This window comes from Alosa sapidissima, chromosome 11, assembly GCF_018492685.1.
Source record: "Alosa sapidissima isolate fAloSap1 chromosome 11, fAloSap1.pri, whole genome shotgun sequence".
In the NCBI taxonomy this organism is placed as follows: Eukaryota; Metazoa; Chordata; class Actinopteri; order Clupeiformes; family Clupeidae; genus Alosa; species Alosa sapidissima.
The window spans coordinates 28646225-28664768 of NC_055967.1; the positions used below are offsets into that span (position 1 = coordinate 28646225).

The window sequence follows — 18544 nt, forward strand, 5'->3', positions numbered from 1 at the left end:
CGTCACACTACCATATTAGATTTTCCCTCTTAGATGTCCCTGTGTGTGTGTGTGTGTGTGTGTGTGTGTGTGTGTGTGTGTGTTAGGGGGAGTTTGGATGAGTGTGTACTGTATGTGTGGTGAGTGATTGTGAGTGAGTGCAGTGTTCAAATGCATGTGTGTATGTGTGTGTACAGAGATAGAAAGCATGCATGCATATATTTGTGTGCCTGAGTGTGTGTGCTTGCACATGCCTAGCAGAGAGAGAGACAGAGACAGAGTGTGTGTGTGTGTGTGTGTGTGTGTGTGTGTGTGTGTGTGTGTGTGTGTGTGTGTGTGTGTGTGTGTGTGTGTGTGTGTGTGCGTGCGTGCGTGTGTGTGCGCACGCGCGCGTGTGTGTGTGAATGGGGCACAGGTGGACAGAATCAGGGCTGATAGTATGTCTCTGTTGGGTCTCAGCGCCAGTGCCATCTGTTCGCCTGAGCTGTCGTACACCCCCCCCCCCCCCCACACACACACACACACACACATACACACACACTCACCCACTTTTCCAACATGCTCTGTGCAGTGGGCCTTGAGATCCTTAATTAAAATGAAACTGTTGCTGTGAATGTCTGAAACACAGCTTGGAGCGTAACTTGAGAAATCATGACCTCTCCCACGGGGGCCTGGTCTGATAGAGCTCTGGCCGAGCCTGTGGCCAGAGAACCAGGAGGCAGAGCGAGGCTGGCCAGGGGAGAACGGCCAGAGAGATCGGAGGGGGAGATGGGACTTATCGGGATAAAACAGCAGCATTATATGGATCATGGATACGTAGTGATGGGGGTTAGCGCTAGCTTCCGTGGTCTGGGCCATTCAACAAATAGTGACACATATCGCCATGATTCTGTCTCTGAGGTAGCTGTTGGAAGCTGATCTGAAATGATTGAAAAACAAAGTCAGAAACCGATTGGCGAAAGCTGAGGCCTGTGTGAGTGCAGTCGTACTGATCATACCAGGAAGCTGCACATTTTGTTTTATTCACTTGAGCACTTCAGTATCAGCACAAACATGTACACACACACACACACACACACACACACACACACACACACATACTTACAGTACATACACATACACATGCACATACACATACACATACACATACACACATATACACACACACACACACACACACACACACACACACACACACACACACACATACACACACACACACACAAACACACATACACATACACAGTCACTGTGTAGCCTCCTAGAGGTGCAGGCATCTGGGCGACAGCTCCACAGCGTTCTCATGCGTGGCGGGCACTCTCTTCGTTTTCCTTATTGCTCTGATAAATAGCATCTTGGGAGGGCGCCTGGCTGGCCGTGTTGTAAATCCAGCCCTGCTCACAGCATTGCAAGGCCTCAGCGAGAGCACATTGTCTGCCTGAGCAGCACCTAAATCACCGGGCCAAGAGAGAATGTGCGTGTGAGGGAGTCTCTTTGTCATCGCAGGAGCTGGCCGTCATGACATCGTAATTGCGGGCCTACGCGTTGAGTGGTGGCTTCTTTTATTGAGAATTCGATGATGCACAAGGCGCATATTTACACTTTAGAGGAATTTAGTGGAAGGATTTTTTTTTTTTTTCATTTAAAAACGGGGAAGTTAGGTAGAATGCAGTGTGTTGGCGTACAACCGTGTGTCCAAAAGAAGCAGTTTTTAGATATCTGTGACACACAGGACACATGGTTTCCATTTTTGGTCAGAGGTGAGGAGGAGGAGGCAGCTGCAGGTGCAGGAAGCCGCTCACTGATAACCTGACAGTAGGTTGTGTTTCTGCGGCTGTGTCAGGCTCTGACCTTTACCTCCTCAGCTCATTACTGCCCACAGGCTGAGCACACACACACACTCCCACAGACTCACAGAGACTCACACACACACACACACACTCCGACAGACTCACAGAGACTCACACACACACACACACACACACACACACACACACACACACACACACACACACACACACACACACACTCACAGAGACTCACACACACACACACACACACACACATACACACACACACTCACACAGACTCACAGAGACTCACACACACACACACACTCACACAGACTCACAGAGAATCACACACACTCACACAGACTCACAGAGAATCACACACACTCACACAGACTCACAGAGACTCGGACCCTTCATTTAAAGAACCACAGTGCAGTTCTTTTGCCTTCAAATAACGGCTTCAAACTCATTCTGATGCTAGGTAGGATCACCCTTGCTGTCCGTTTATGACTAACATTTGTATCACAGTATCTCTGAATTAAGCTGCCAGCTATCAAGCACACTCTCATTCACTTGCATTCATTTGTCAATGACCTTTAAAGTAATGCAAGCAAATGAGAGCAGGCTAGTTTGCTAACTAATTGGCTTATAAAAATGATTATAGAAATAATAGATGCATTTGGATCTGCATTTGGAACGGGTGGTATTGCTAATGTGAGGGCCACAGTAGAGACCTCTCATTAGGACTGCCCTGAATTTCCTCTTCTTTGTTTTATTGTTTGGATTTGTATAGTACTGTATGTCTTCACTGCCTTGGATCTCATTATGAGGTACGGGGGAAAAGACACTCTCTAAATAGCGACCAGGTACATTCCTCCTGACCGATTTGCTAATTAGCTTAATGAACTTACCTCTAAGAGACTTAACTAACTGACCTAACAGCTCGATTTCTTAGTTAATTAATTGTTTGTTTGTTTTGTGTGACTCACAGACTCTAAAGGACCCAACGTTGGCAGCAAGGAAGGATTTCCAGCGAGAGGCTGAGTTATTGACCAACCTGCAACACGAGCACATCGTCAAGTTCTACGGCGTGTGTGTGGACGGAGATCCTCTCATCATGGTGTTTGAGTACATGAAGCACGGAGACCTCAACAAGTTCCTCAGGTATGTGTGTGTGTGTGTGTGTGTGTGTGTGTGTGTGTGTGTGTGTGTGTGTGTGTGTGTGTGTGTGTGTGTGTGTGTGTGTGACTGTGTTTATATGCATATTTGTGTGTGTGCATGCACTTACGTTGATAGCAATTTTCTCTTACCACAGTAATCTGGAAACTCAGTCAGGATGATGTTCAATCAGGAAACAGGCTTTATTCTTTCAATGAATGCAATTGCGCATCAAGGGAGAGAAACATGTGTCACCCAAAGGATTCACCCATATCTCTAACTAAACAGAGGAATATCCTTAACTTATGTATGTAACCAATAGAAATGGTTCTAACCCTGACCCTCCCACACTTTCTAAAGCAAACAGGTCTGGCCATCTTATGTTGTTCTGTATGATAATTAAATGTCCACCTTGACTGGGACTGGCTATCAGTGGTCTACCCCCTAAACGGAAGTGTTTCTCACACCTCACTATGCCTCCTGGCTCCAGGTTGTCAAAGAGCCAGAGCAGGAACAATACAAAATATACACAACAATACATGGAATTATTCCGATTCACAATTCTTTCTACACGTGTATCTGTGCTGCTGGTGCTTTTCAAATTCAAGTAGCTTGTATTGTTGTATAAAGCACTGCTATGGCATTATCTTAGCAGACAATTCCAACACATGAAGAAACACCATCCAAACAGTTCATGGCATCTTAGCAGAGAAGGCCAACACATAAAGAAACACAATCCAAACAGTTCATGGCATCTTAGGTCTATCTGTCTGGTGGTTGAAAACCATGATATTCTGTCTCAGTAAAACTTTTTGGCCTCCAGAGCCAAAAAGAAAAGGATACATATTTATAACTTTGTGTAACCACAGTGGAAACAAAACAAACAAGTTGAATACACAACAACCATTTAATTGTTCAATTTTCAGTTTCAAGACAGGCTTAGCTATTTGCCCTGCACAGATTCAGGTTATGTCAAAATTGTCTTAATTTATGTCTTAGTTGTCTTAATTCGTGGGCAGCCGTGGTCTACTGGTTAGCACTTCGGACCTGTAACCGGAGGGTTGCTGGTTCAAACCCCGACCAGTAGGCACGACTGAAGTGCCCTTGAGCAAGGCACCTAACCCCTCACTGCTCCCCAAGCGCCGCTGTTGATGCAGGCAGCTCACTGCGCTGGGATTAGTGTGTGCTTCACCTCACTGTGTCTACACTGTGTGTTTCACTAATTCACGGATTGGGATAAATGCAGGGACCAAATTTCCCTCACGGGATCAAAAGAGTATATATACTTATACTTATTTCCTTATTGTTATGCAGCATTATCATACAGTATGTTTATGTGTGTGTGTGTACGTGTGCGTGTGCGTGTGCGTGTGTGCATGCACAGACGCATGAAGGCAGCCGTATGCTGGGCTAACCTCTCGTTCCCGACATGGTGAATTGAAAATGTGCTTTGTCAATTTCGCAAAAGCAAACACACAGTATATAATGTTGCATTGTGGGATGAGAACAGACTCTCATTTCATATGCAGATGACAGTGGTACAACAACAGAATTAAAGACACCAATCTTTTCACGGGGGACAGATTTGATTTATGCTGTCCTCAGTGACAGAGCAACGGAGCAGTCTCCCACGACGATAGTGGAGGCAGCCATTGTTTCAGGGTGCAATGCAAATAAAATGGGAACGGTGCACTGTCATTTTCATTAGAAGCATTTCAATAATTCAGTTTGAGCTCATGGTGGTGTAGCTCTCTGCTTTTTACTGAGGGATAATTGAAGTGATACATCTTCATAGAAAAGGTTTATCACATCATCTCAGGCCTGTAGAAACAGAGGACAGTGCGCACAATGCGAAATGAGAACCACAAAAAGGTTCTGTCTCTGTCTCTGACTTCTGTAGAGTTATGTGTTCTAATAGGAATACATTTGTGGAATGTTACTATCGGTAAATGTGCTGCGGAAAGGAAATTGTGTTTCTTTTTTTCTCCAGCTTTTGTTTTTACAGAAAGCTGCTAGATTTTAGCTTAACTTGAAGCAGTGTTAAACCACACAAATTAAGAATGAATTTATCCCAGATATTGTTTGTCACTCATGTTGAAGCCTCTCTTTCAGCATCCGAGAATGGTCTTTTATGACTACTTCACGTGGATGTCGCTACGGTGGCTGGCATGAAGTCAAACCTCACACACATAAAATGCAATACAAGCTTATTGTAAAAAGCTGCAGTTAATTTTATTTAAAACACTGCTTGGTACTTTTTAAATAAGCATGATCAATGGACCCTCTGATTCTCAGCTCTGGCTCACTGTAAATACCTGCTACACACACACACACACACACACACAATTACACCACATAGTTCGCCAGAAAAGGCCTTGTTGTGGTTATGCAGGGCTTCTAAACAGACTATTATAAACAGAGTCTTGTCACAATGAAAAGGGCTCTTAGGTTAGTGATGTGTAAAGCTCATTGCAGGCTTTGGATCTTCACATGGTCTTGTGAATAATGCACATTAGGGCTGTAACAATATATGATTCTTTCTAGTGTTTTACACACTGCTTAGCTTTGCAGCTTACGCGGCCGCAAAAGCAACCCACATCTCCCGCTTTACTTATCGGTAGCCTACGTTTTCCAAAAATTAATAAATAAATAATAATTTCATACCTCTCCTTGCTTTCATTGTAGACTACAATGTAGACCTTGTGAGGTTGGTGTATCGTTACAGCCCTAATGCACATATTTGGGGCTTGAGTATTTTTAATGGTATCAGTCTCTTGATGTAGCTAGCTACACACTAAGAGCCATGATGGCCCCAATGGGGGTTTACCATGATGTTATCACCTCTCTCCCTCTCTCTATCTCTCTATCTCTGTCTCTCTCTCTCTCAAATCCAAAGTTGCATGCATGAAGTTTGATGCATTAACGCACGTCCAACTTTGACACCTGAACGCTCGAGATGCAGACATGAAACTTGGGGAAGCATGTACCAGACAGTTATACAGACTGCCATAGACTCTCACTGCAGAAGAAAGATGCATAATAATGATAAAAAGAAGAAACGTTAGAAACACAACTTTACTGCTTGGCTCCCAGAATTCTGCTTGGCCCCCAATCAAAATGCCAAGTGCTTTTTTGGCATGACAAATAGACATTTGTATTGACAAAGTAGTCATATAGTTAGGGGTGCAGCTTCATAGTCTGTCAATTATTTTCTTGAATAATCAATTAGTTGTTTGATCGATAAAATGTCAAAAAATAATGAAACAATGTTGATCAGTAACCAAAGCCCAAGATTGTGCACTCAAATGCCTTATTTTGTCCACACGCCAAAGATATTTAGTTTACTGCCATAGAGGAGTAAGTACAGCTGAACATATTAGTGTAAGAAGCCACAATCAGAGACTTTTTGATGTATTATCCTTACAGAAATGACACAAACAGAATAATCAATTACCAAAGTAGTTGGCGATTCATTCAGTTCATCACCATTCAGTTGACAACTAATGAATTAATTGATTAATTGTTGTAGCCTTACATATATGGCAATAAATCAGTATATGACACATGCATATCTATCTAATCTAATAGTATCGTTATTATTACTATTTTGCTAATGTAAACTAAACTATTAATTTTAACTATTGTAATGTTCGCTTTGGACAAAAGCATCTGCTAAATACAATACAAACCATAACTATATCTATCCATTACACATATCTACCTCTTTCTTTCTCTCTTTCTGCCTGCTGTAGAGCCCATGGGCCAGACGCTATGATCCTGGTTGACGGTCAGCCACTGCAGACCAGCGGCGAGCTGGGTCTGTCTCAGATGCTACACATCGCTTCCCAGATCGCCGCGGGGATGGTCTACCTGGCCTCCCAGCACTTCGTCCACCGCGACCTGGCCACGCGCAACTGCCTGGTGGGAAACGGCCTGCTGGTCAAGATCGGAGACTTCGGCATGTCCAGAGACATCTACAGCACCGACTACTACAGGGTAAGGGTAAGACGTTAAAAACAAATATTGATTATTATTGTGGTCAGTGTTTGTTTCCCCAGATCACACCAGTCACAGATTGCTTAGCCATAGAGGGAGCATGAATACAGAGGAGAGTCTGATTTTCTTAAAATGGTCTCATAGTCATGTTGGTTTGCACAACATGTTTCTTAATTAGTGGATGACTCAATGGTTCTTAATTTCTCTTTCAGGAAAATTCAAAAGATTTAATTTTTCAGAAACACATTTTTCTTCTCGTTATTTTTTGATCACCCAGCTGTGCCTAAACTGATCTCTGAAATGCAGGCCAGGCCCTAAGATGAGGAGTGGAGAGCCACAAGGAAACCACGAGAAACCACCCCACAGTCCTTTCTTTCTGCACTTATTTATGTCCACTATGGCAGCACACGTAATGAACTTTTGAGTGCCCACTGAAAGTCCATTCATCCTGCAGACTTTCTGTACAGCGTCGCGCCATCACAATGAAGAAGACATAATTTATTTGAGAAGCTCACTCTCCGGTGTTCGCCATGCGTACGCATTCCAAACCGTATCAATCACTTGCAGGTAGATTTCTCATTACACCTCTGATCTAGCAGACAGACTGCTTAATGAAACGCATGGAGCTTCATAATGCCGCTGTGATGGATGGGAATATGTAAATCCAGTAGGCATCTGCTTCGCCAGTATTTAATAGCAGACTTCATCAGGCCCTAAATAATGCTCACGCTCCTAATAATCTTATCTGCAGCAGAAGGGGCGGCTTTCTGATCACACTGGATTGCTTTTGTCTGTCTAATAGGGTCGCTAATTGCTAATCGTTCACCAGTCGTACACTCCAGAGAGTGTGTTGGGGAACTGTGTACTGTGGCTGGACCACATACTCTCTGTGTTTTTCTCAAGACACTTATATCTGCTGAGAGGGCACTGTGTGTGTGTGTGTGCGTGTGTGTGTGTATTGTGTGTGTGTGTGTGTGTGTATGTGTGTGTACAGTATGTGTGCATATGTAAGTGCATATGTGTTAGTGCTGGGCCAAATATGTGCTTTCTATTGTAAAGACATACATTAGGAGGTGAGGAAGCCCTTCTACTGAGGCAATGTTTAGTAAAAATGTAATGCCTTTTTAGTTTCATTTTCATTTTAGTTTCAAGTTTCATTTAAGTGTAATTGGTCCCAAAGGACAACAGGGTAGGGTAGAAAATGGAACCTCTACCTCTGTCAACATCAATCCAATGTCGAGGAAATGCCTCTGTAGCATCTGTGACTTTAGAGTTGTGGGCATGGTATGAGCAAAGCCATTCTTTTAAGCCTAGCTGGCCTACTTACGTCAAGACAATCATGTCCGTCAAACTCACGGATGAAACAAATTGTGACTAATTAAATGGGAAAGGCCGCATGCACAGTGATGTTGACTGAGGAAGAACCAGTAGGAGCTAATCACTAGAAAATGCTGAAACAAACGACTCAAAAATACAATTCTATTTTAGAACGCGTGTAATGTCCTCATTACCAAACTCCGTTGTTGCAGTAAATACTCTCCCTCAAAGGCACAACTGTGTTTGAGGTAGACTTCATGTTTAACAGTGGAACCTTCTGGAACGATGTTCTGGTGTGTGTGTGTGCGTGTGGGCGCGCGTGTGTGCGCGCGCTGATCCCTCATGTTCATGCATATAGCAGCATGTGACAAGGTCGTTAGTCATTACCACCATACCCTCAACACTGTCACCCTATTCACCGTTTTCATTCACTTTCACTTTTCTATGTGAGTAGACAAAGAAACTTTTTTTTGTTTTTGGCTCTTATTTTCAGGTGAGTGGAGGCACTAGTTCCACTCAAGAAGCTGTGTATACACATGCACAAACAACATGTGATCCTAAGTCAAATCCATTGGTAATGTAATTCTACAATAAAAATGATGACGTCGTTGTGCGTGTACATAGAGCGTTTTAGGCGTTTTGACCTTATAGTATAGTATATACTATTATAACATAGTATAGTATAGTATAGTCTTTATTGTCCTATAAGGATATTCTTTTTCACACACATCATTACATTCCATGCAGGATATACACAGCCTCATACATATAGCATATCACATATCACATAAACCCCCCCCCCCCCCCCCCCCCCCTCCTAGTTTCCCTCCCTCCTCAACACAATGCAAGCAAAAGGTGGACAGTGCAGACAAAATTAGACACAAAAGAACAGGGTCAGGTCCGGTGCAGGACTGTCTCCACAACACAGATTACACAAGATCAGCACTCTGTGATTAAGATTAGGCTGAGCTACAGGCTTCCACCGGCTGTGTTGAAACTATACAGGTGAAAGCAGTAGCGCACCAATCAAAACTAAGCACACTATAATTGGAAACAGACCTCAGCACAGATTTTTCCGTTCCATTGAGGCTTTAACATCAGCCCATTCCCATGAGGGATCTCTGAAAAGTCTCCTTCCTCTTCTCTTTTGAGAAAGTGCTGTGTATGCAGTTCAGGCTCTTCCCAGGAGACGGTATTTATGAACTCTTTTGCAGTCGGAAGCTGGTGTATGGAAATGCTCCACATGACCAAATGCTCCACATTAATCTTTATGTAGACATGTCAAACAATATTCTACTCACAATATACAAATGTAATGAAAAATGGAGAATGTGTATTATTTTAAAATGCATGTACATACGTTCCTTTTAAACATTATGCACTATACATCATTTGTTAAATCCATATTCCAGGTCTTACTCAAAGCTGCACCAATTGATGTTGTTTTGGTCCCAAAAGTTGAAGAATACCAAACTTCTTTTCTGAAGACGTCTTTTTCCATAAGAAATTCTGAGTGTGTACATACAGTAATGGTGGCAGGTCGTCTTAATAAGTTAATGTGTTAATAATTAACTACCAAGCTATGAACTCCAGCATTTAACCATTAGTAAAGCTCAGAGCTGTGGGGTATTGTATTATGATCAATAATATATTGTGCTTTATGCCTAGGATGCCATACCCAAATGATTAATCATCGGCCATGAGTAAATCATAATCTGGATCATAACCGAACCATACTCAAATTAATATCAAGCACTTTGGAAAAGTGCTGTATTAATATTACCTACCGTGCTTCAGCTTTGTTCACTAGTTTAAGCTCAATGAAGTCTTAATGGAGTGTCTTTAGAATAAGTATCTCCTTCTACAGGCAGCAATGTTTATTCCATTCATCCATTCATCCATTCATTCATCCATTCATTCATCCATTCATCCATTCATTCATCTCTCTAGCAGGCAGTGTGGGGGCTATTGTGTGTGGTAAACTTGTGGCAAACTTTTGTTGGGTGTGTGTGTGGGTGGGGGGTGGGACGGGGGGGGGGGGGGGGGGGTGGGCAGGACTAACTGACTCTATGCCCGTCCATCTCTGGCTTCTAAAGATAGCGCCACTCAGGCCTTAGTATTGATTTTAATATGTATTAATTAGGCAGAGTGGCGCGGGCTTTGTGAGCGGAGTGGTGCGATCGTCGTCTCCCTTCGCCGTCGATCATGCCGCACCTCTGCGCGCTGCCCTCTGGGACCGCGGTGGAATTCTGTCAGCGTCCTGCCAGCTCTCTTTCTGACGCGGGGAGGAGGAGGAGGAGAGGCTAAAGAGGAGGAAGAGGGGACAACTTATTTGTATGCCTGTTCAGTCGGCCGCAGAGCCCCAGAAAAAAAGAGGGGGGGGGGGGGGGGGGGGGGGCGGGCGGAGGGGTTGCTTTGTGCCACAGAGAAGCCATTTAAATTAATAGAAATTCAATCAATTCATTTAATCTGCTGAGCAGCAGCACACAAACACACACAGGCACAAACAAAAACACTGAGCTCCTTTGAAATCCCTCTGGAAGGGAGAGGCGACTCAGAAGTGTGTGTGTGTGTGTGTGTGTGAGAGAGTGTGTGTGTGTGTGTGTGTGTGTGTGTGAGAGAGAGAGTGAATGTTTATTAGAGATGTGAGGCACATTTATCAGGGCAGGACCTGCGGCATGACTGCACACAGACAAAGCAGCCTGCACTTGGTGGATCACACACACACACACACACACACCAGACAAACACACACACTTGTGCACGCACGCACACACACACACACACACACCATAGACACACCACACAAACACCTGCGTGCGCACACACACACACACACACACACACACACACACACACACACACACACACCTTAAGCAATCTCACAGAGCGGGCTGGCGAACACAGAGACAGTGTAGCGCCTAGGTCTTGACAGTGTTATCGCCTGCACTTCAAAATATTCACACCGTCGGCTCTTGCGCGAGTTTTAACGTGCGCAGGGCTGTCTGGTGGTGCTGTCAGCTGGTGCCGACGGGCCACATATCGTCCCTCTGCAGACGCTCATGCGGCTCTTTCCTCCCCCGCACCTCTCCCCGTTTGGCCGGGGCCGTGTGATCGTTACCAGGGTGTGATCGTTACCAGGGTGTGATCGAGGCCGCCACGTGAGCGCAGTCCTAAAGAGCTCGGTAATTAACATGCCACTGCCCACTTAAGGCTCCAAATCGCCAGTAACGACGTGGCCATCATCGACACGTCGCTCTGACCAGGACTCGTAATTAACACGGCACTGTCAAGCCTCGGCCGAAATGGATTTTAAACCGCCATTTTCATTACAAGTGTGTGTGTGTGTGTTTGTGTGTGTGTGTGTGTGTGTGTGTGTGTGTGTGCGCGCATGTGTGTGTGTGCGTATGTGGGGCGGTCAGACATGATTAATGCCTAGTTGTTTTAATCGATTAATATCTGGCTTCAGGGAGGGTCTCTGCAGATTTCCGTTGTGCCGCAGACTTCATTTATGAGTGCTTTGAAGCTTTCCGGCTCCTTCTTTAATAGAAACGTTCTTCTCCCTCATCCTGCCGCTCTGCGGGACTCATCTAGTGCCGCGCCTCTCCCGAGGTGAACTATCAGCCTCATCATCGCTGATACGTCATGGTTCACTGTAGCTGAGGGCAAACTCCCTCACAAGGAGAAGCGACACATTAGGATCCTTCAATACAAGTTCCCAAACACTCATTTTTTACTGTATGTGCCTATTATCATTAGTATGATGTATAACTATGCACATTTGAGAACTGGATATTTGGGATGGGAACTGGGAAAAGCCATCACATGGTGAAATCAAAAATCCTTGATTACTGCTCCATTTCAACCCTCTCTGGTGACATTTCACCAATTTAAGATTAATACAATAGTATCAGAATCTTTTCCCAGATCAGATTACATTTTTATATTTCACATTAATATAAATGTTTGTAGCCTGTTGGTTGTTGGATGACATACTGTTTTGTACAGTGTTTGTGTTTATGGCCTATATGTATATATTTGTGTTTATTGATTAGGTGTATATATTTTTAAAAAGTCTTAGGGCAGCCGTGGCCTACTGGTTAGCACTTCGGACCTGTAACCGGAGGGTTGCCGGTTCGAACCCCGACTAGTAGGCGTGGCTGAAGTGCCCTTGAGCAAGGCACCTAACCCCTCACTGCTCCCTGAGCGCCACTGTTGATGCAGGCAGCTTACTGCGCCGGGATTAGTGTGTGCTTCACCTCACTGTGTGTACACTGTGTGCTGTGTGTGTTTCACTAATTCATGGATTGGGATAAATGCAGAGACCAAATTTCCCTCACGGGATCAAAAGAGTATATATACTTACTTACTTACTTATATATATATTGTAATATCTCTAACAGAACTTTTAGCCCTTATGTGGGTGTTTACTGTACACAGTATATGTGTAGTTGATGTGCAGATGTCGGTGTCTTGTTTTTCTGAAAGGTCGGAGGTCATACCATGCTGCCCATTCGCTGGATGCCCCCTGAGAGCATCATGTACAGGAAGTTCTCGACGGAGAGCGACGTGTGGAGCTTCGGCGTCATCCTGTGGGAGATTTTCACCTACGGAAAACAGCCCTGGTTCCAGCTGGCCAATAACGAGGTTGGCTGATGTAGACTAGCATTATGCTGCATGCCAGAATGTTCTGTCCAAGAGCCTCACTTCACAGAGATTGCAAAGCAACGGTTTGAGCTGTTAAAGGAATACTGTTGAGGAAAAGCCCATATGTTGCGTTATTTACACCAATTTTAGTTGCGATTTGCTTTTTGGTTTGAAACCTGAATGTCTACCCTTGAAAAAATGCTATGATATCCTGACATCCTGACTTGCACTTCAGATGCTCACAAAACATTAAGCAAAGGCTTCAGTAAATAACAACATGCCACACGGGTCAGAGCCCTTTGCTATCATTTGGAATCCTTTTTTGATAGCGGAGGGTTCCGGAATACAGGCTATTCAAATATATTTTTTTAGTGGCTTAAACCATTATAGCCTCCCTTTTTACAAGGAGACTCAAGGCCAAGAGCTGCCGTCAGTGAGAGTCATGAGTGGGTTGGAATGGCCTCTATTTACAAATCAGCAGCTCCTCTGAAGTCCTTTCCTCTCTGGTTGTTAGCGTTGCGTAATGGCTGCCCTGCTTGATTCGGCAGCCAGGTGTATAAAGCATCTTCTGGAGTGGATGAGAGAGAGAACGGGGTGATTCAGAGCCCTTTTAGAAAAGCGATGGATGATGTTAAGCATTTGGCGGAAATTGTCCTATTTTTGTGTCGCCCATGGGCACCATATTTAAAACGTGAGTGGAAGCAATTAAGACTTAAGCCAAGATGACAAGAAAAGAACAATTAAAGGGACATAGCCTTAGAGGTGTGTGTGTGTGTGTGTGTGTGTGTGTGACAACTTGCAGAGCCAGCAAGCAGCAAGCATTTACACATGCACACACACACACACAGCTTGTACAGTGTTTTACTCTGACACACTTTCTCACATGATCTCCATGTAAAATGTGAAAACAGCAAAAAATTGAGCCAGTAAAGCAGTTTTTGCCTCAGTGAACCGACCCCACTGGCTCCAACCCCTGCGCTGTGAAGCATGTGTTTTAACTGTGTTTGAACAGAGCAAATATTTGCATAACCCAGTGACAGCCCATCACATTATGTGCATAATAAGTCAACCTGCATTATAAATAAGCTTACTATATAAGCCACATGCTGGTCCCAGTCAGATGTGAAAGTAGTACTACATGTTGGAAGAGGCCCCCCTTACCGAGAGTATTTGCTGCTGGAGGAGTTTGGGATTGGGAGGTCAGTAGGAGACAGAAGTCCTGCCTGGCTTCTGCTCCTCTCTGTGTCCTGCCAAGGTCTCCAGCAGCTGGACTTAGCGTAGGCCTTTTCATGGCACTACCCTGCATGGTGTCCTTACACTTTTATTTTTCCAGTCCATCATTCAGACCTAACCTCAGGTATTAAGTTGATTTATTAAAGGCTCTTCACAATGCTAGTAGAATGCTCCAATGACTTGAATTGGATTTTCCAACATTCTACGGTCAAATATATTCATGTAATTACTGCTGAAACATATCATTACCGCTGTCAATGGCAACGGGTTTTGTGCTTCTGATTTACGTCTTTCATATCACTCCGCAAGTAGTCCGGTCACTTCCGGTCACTTCTTGCAATAGAACTTCATTCAAAAGTGAAAACAGATGGTTGATCAGCTGTGTTCTAAAGGATGTTTGATTCAAGTTCAGCGTGTGTTGCAAACTATTTATTTCTCAGCAAAAGCCACAACGAAACAGTACCAAATGAATGTAAAGAGACATATAATGTGGAGTTTATTTTTTCGTTTTTGGCAAGTAGCTGTATAATAAGCAGCAAAGCCATTTATTATCGCGAAAATAAGTCCCTTCAGGGTGAAGCAAGTCCGGTTTGCACCGTCGGGACTTATTTTCCAGATAATGACCAGCGTTATCCCTTACCTAATTTAAAGTATGCATGCCTTTCCCTTCCGTGTTACAATTTGTAAATGAGAGTCAGTTAGTTGGTTCACTGTGAGTCAACCCCGGCCATGTTTTGAACAAATCTATTCCAGATAAGGTTGAGATCTGGTTCTGATCTGGTGCGACTGTGTGCCAGAACGAGCAACCATCAGGGCGTCAAATTCCAATCATGATTTCAGGGATGTGTTATCATGGTCTCATAGAATTGGTGTCGTACCGAAACTTCATGTTACTGTGAAATTACCTGTGAATGCATCAATGTGTTCCACGTCCAGACAGTTTACACTTTTGATACCCTCCCCTCTCTCTCCATCTCTCTCCATGTCTCCCTCTCTTTCTCTCCCCCTCTGACTCCAACACTCTCTCCATCTCTCTCTCTCTCTCTCTTTCTCTCTCTCAGGTGATTGAGTGTATTACTCAGGGCAGGGTGCTGGAGCGGCCGCGGGTGTGTCCAAAGGAGGTGTATGACATGATGTTGGGCTGTTGGCAGAGGGAGCCCCAGCAGAGGCTCAACATCAAAGACATCCAGAAGATCCTCTACGCCTTGGGCAAGGCCACGCCTGTTTACCTGGACATCTTGGGCTAGCGCTGCCACCGCCTGTCGGGGGCTTTTGTCCGTCTTTTCCGTCTGTTCCGTGTCTATGATGGCGGCTGACTCCTGAACAGCTTCTGCCTGGATGCTGGTTACGTTCCCCCTACAGATGAACGACATCCCAGGAATATCCCAAAACAACACAAACCTTAACACTCCGCTGTCACACACGCCCTCCACACGGGGAGAGACTCAAGTGCCTGCTAAAACCTTTGGATACACTGGATAAAGTCTTTAAACAAAAGCACTTTTACATTTTGTTTACCTGCATTTAAAAATGTACAGTTACACTGTATGAAGAGGAACAGTCTGTCTTTTTTCGTAAAAACAACACTGTTCAAAGACAAAAAAATACAAAAAATACAACAAATAATAAGAAAAATGCTTAAGATCAAAGAAAAAGAAGACAACACAGGATTAAATGTTGGCTTTTTCGTATTCTGAAACGATGACATGACGATTTAGCTCTCCTGTCCAATCTTCTGTTTTCATTTTATAAGTATATATATATTATATATATTTTTATTTCCTTTTTTTGTCAAAACGTTTGGACGTCTGCCATCCCTCTAGTGAAGGGCACACCCCCTTTTGAAGGAGACAGCTTGTTGTTGTCCAGTCAGACCATTAGCAGTGACTTGGAGAAGCCTTACTGCAATCTGATTGACTGGGCCTTCTCTTTGACAAAGGAGGAAGCATCAAACAGGGCTCTTGATTCCTCTAGCAGAGAAAGCTTTCTAAAGGGAAGAACTCCATGTTGAAAAGGAGCCCCCAGTCAAACCAACACATTTATTTAAAATAGAATGTATATAATGTAAATCTGTGTGTCACAAAGCTACAGTATGATAACTTATTTCCTATTTAGAATATTTTAGTTCCTTGGTGTGCAGTACCGGTGAGTGAATTCTATAAATATTTTGATAATATTGTTTTCTTTTGTTCTTTTGCTTTGTTCTTGTTGTTCATGTTTTGAAAATATCCACCCAATCATAGAATGTATGTTTTAATTAAGTTAATCCCTGAGAGTTTTCTAGTTTGTTGATTCCATTGGGTGCGCGACTAAAGCTGAGCTAAGCTGCAAGGATACTCATGACCAGAAACTCACCAAACATCCACCACATTTACCAAACATTCACCAGAAGCTCACCAAACATCCACCAAATTTGCCAAACATTCACCAGAAGCTCAACCACCAGACATCCACCAAATTTATCAAACAATCTCCAGACACTCACTGAACATCCACCACATTTATCAAACATTCACCACATTTACTGTACCAAACACTCACCAAACTTTCACCAAACAATTGAACAAACATTCACTAGACACCCACAATTCTCTGATCTGAGTATAGGGATCTCAATATTGTATGTTTGATCAAAAATGTACCAAACATCCATTGTTTCCAGTAGCTTACGTTCTTGTCTGAGGGGTAGAGGTAAGAACATGAACAAACATCCGCAGGTCACAATATAGCACCACTTCGACAAATACGCAGCCTCTAGTCTTACATGTCCAAGCATACAAATAGCCACAGGACATACTGTAGTGTAGCAGCTTTTGCATTGGGATCACCAAGACAACCGTACCGTGTTAGTATAAAAAGACATGCCTCTTCAATATGTCTAGAGGTCTTTGAAGTGCCGCTTCATAACGCTGAATACAGGGGTTGCTGGTCTAAGTGCTTTGAGGTGTGTGACGTGCGCCGGGGGGTTGGGGCACATGTTGGTGAACATGTTTGTGTGCGCTGTTTAGTGTTCACCCTGAAGCTTTGCCGATCGGTCTCTTCACCTCATCCTTACAGGGCTCTCACATTGCGCTGTTTGTTTAAAAAGAAGACTAACAGTGTCCTGTTGAGAAAAGACGCTGTACGACACTGCAAAAAGGTTAACAGTGTTTGCTTACGCCTGACTGCCCCACAGGTTTCACCTGCATGATAATCCTCTTCAGTGTTATTTTTTTCCCAGGAGAACCAATTCATTCATTTTAAAGCAATGCATCAGGGACTAAATCCGTGTGACGGCAGCGTGTAGGACTGATGTTGACTCTGACTCTGATGCTGGTTGTATTTCATTCCTGATGACTGTGCTGCACTGTGCACTTCCTGCTTTACCTTCATGCCATGTGGTTCCATTGGACTCGTTCTAGAGGCTGCTTGTGTTGACTGCTGATGGCTTCCCCCTTCAATTTCCCTCCCTCTCTCGTCATTAGTAACTTTCCATCCTCTGTCTCTATGGCAATAGCATTTCTTTGCAGTTTAAACTGTGCACATACTGTAACTCCACCTTTGTATTTCCTGTGAGTTATACTACACTCCAGAATAACAGTTGTTGGAAGGTTTAGCAGAAGGGTGATCTTTCAAAGATGTTCGACATACATGTTTAGACCGTTTGGATTTCAGTGAACACAATGAAACAGATGATGAGTGAGCAACTCTGTTAATTGAATTGAATTCCGTGTCGATGAGTTATAATGCAATAGGTAGGCCCTTTTATACGGATTTGAGGCCATCCTTCTATAATTGCACACTCATAAACATACAGTATACACACACACACACACACACACACACCATCACCACCACCATTGGTTACACTAACGGCATAAAAACATTTCTCAAAAGACACATTCTCTCTATCCATTGCCTGCATGTTTAACAGGAGGCAAGTTGGCAAACAGACAGCTGTGAATTATTCATTGCACGTTACTGATGGAGCAGAGTACCCTAAGTCTCTCTCTCTATCTCCCCCTCTCTCTTTCTCCTCTCTCTCTCTCTCTCTCTCTCTCTCACACACTCTCTCTTTCTGCTGAGTAGTGGACGTTCTTTCCTGGACGTGGATGTTAGCTCAATAACACCTCAATGATACATTCATAATGAAGTGGTTGCCGAGCTCGGCTATAAAATCTGTAGACTCAAAAATGGTCATTAGCAGTGGGAAGGTCCATATACCGGGCGGTGTCGGAGGGCAGTTATCGATTCAAGCACTTCTGGCTCCATGAAGCTGAAATGGGTTGCGTCACTTCTGGTCTAAGAAGTCCGTCTGGAGAAAAACTAGCTGTGTTTCTGTAGTTCTGTGAGTGTTCTGAAGATATGCTTTGGCAACAATCTATCCGTCCATCCGTAAGAGTGCACAAATGCTTGAGCTTCCTGCTACATTAACCTTGGGA

At 43.8% G+C, this 18544-nt stretch overlaps 1 protein-coding gene across 2 annotated transcripts in view; it reads left to right on the forward strand.

The window, feature by feature from the left end:
* ntrk3a (neurotrophic tyrosine kinase, receptor, type 3a) overlaps positions 1-16702 on the forward strand; it is a 181129-nt gene extending 164427 nt beyond the window's left edge. The window contains exons 14-17 of one of the 2 annotated variants that reach the window (XM_042111045.1): positions 2764-2936; positions 6683-6932; positions 12732-12890; positions 15185-16702. In XM_042111045.1, the coding sequence (XP_041966979.1) occupies positions 2764-2936; positions 6683-6932; positions 12732-12890; positions 15185-15370 (768 nt within the window). In that variant the 3' untranslated portion in view covers positions 15371-16702. The remainder of the gene's footprint in view (positions 1-2763; positions 2937-6682; positions 6933-12731; positions 12891-15184) is intronic. The other variant, XM_042111047.1, reaches the window with a different exon arrangement.
* The last annotated feature ends 1842 nt before the right edge of the window (positions 16703-18544 follow it).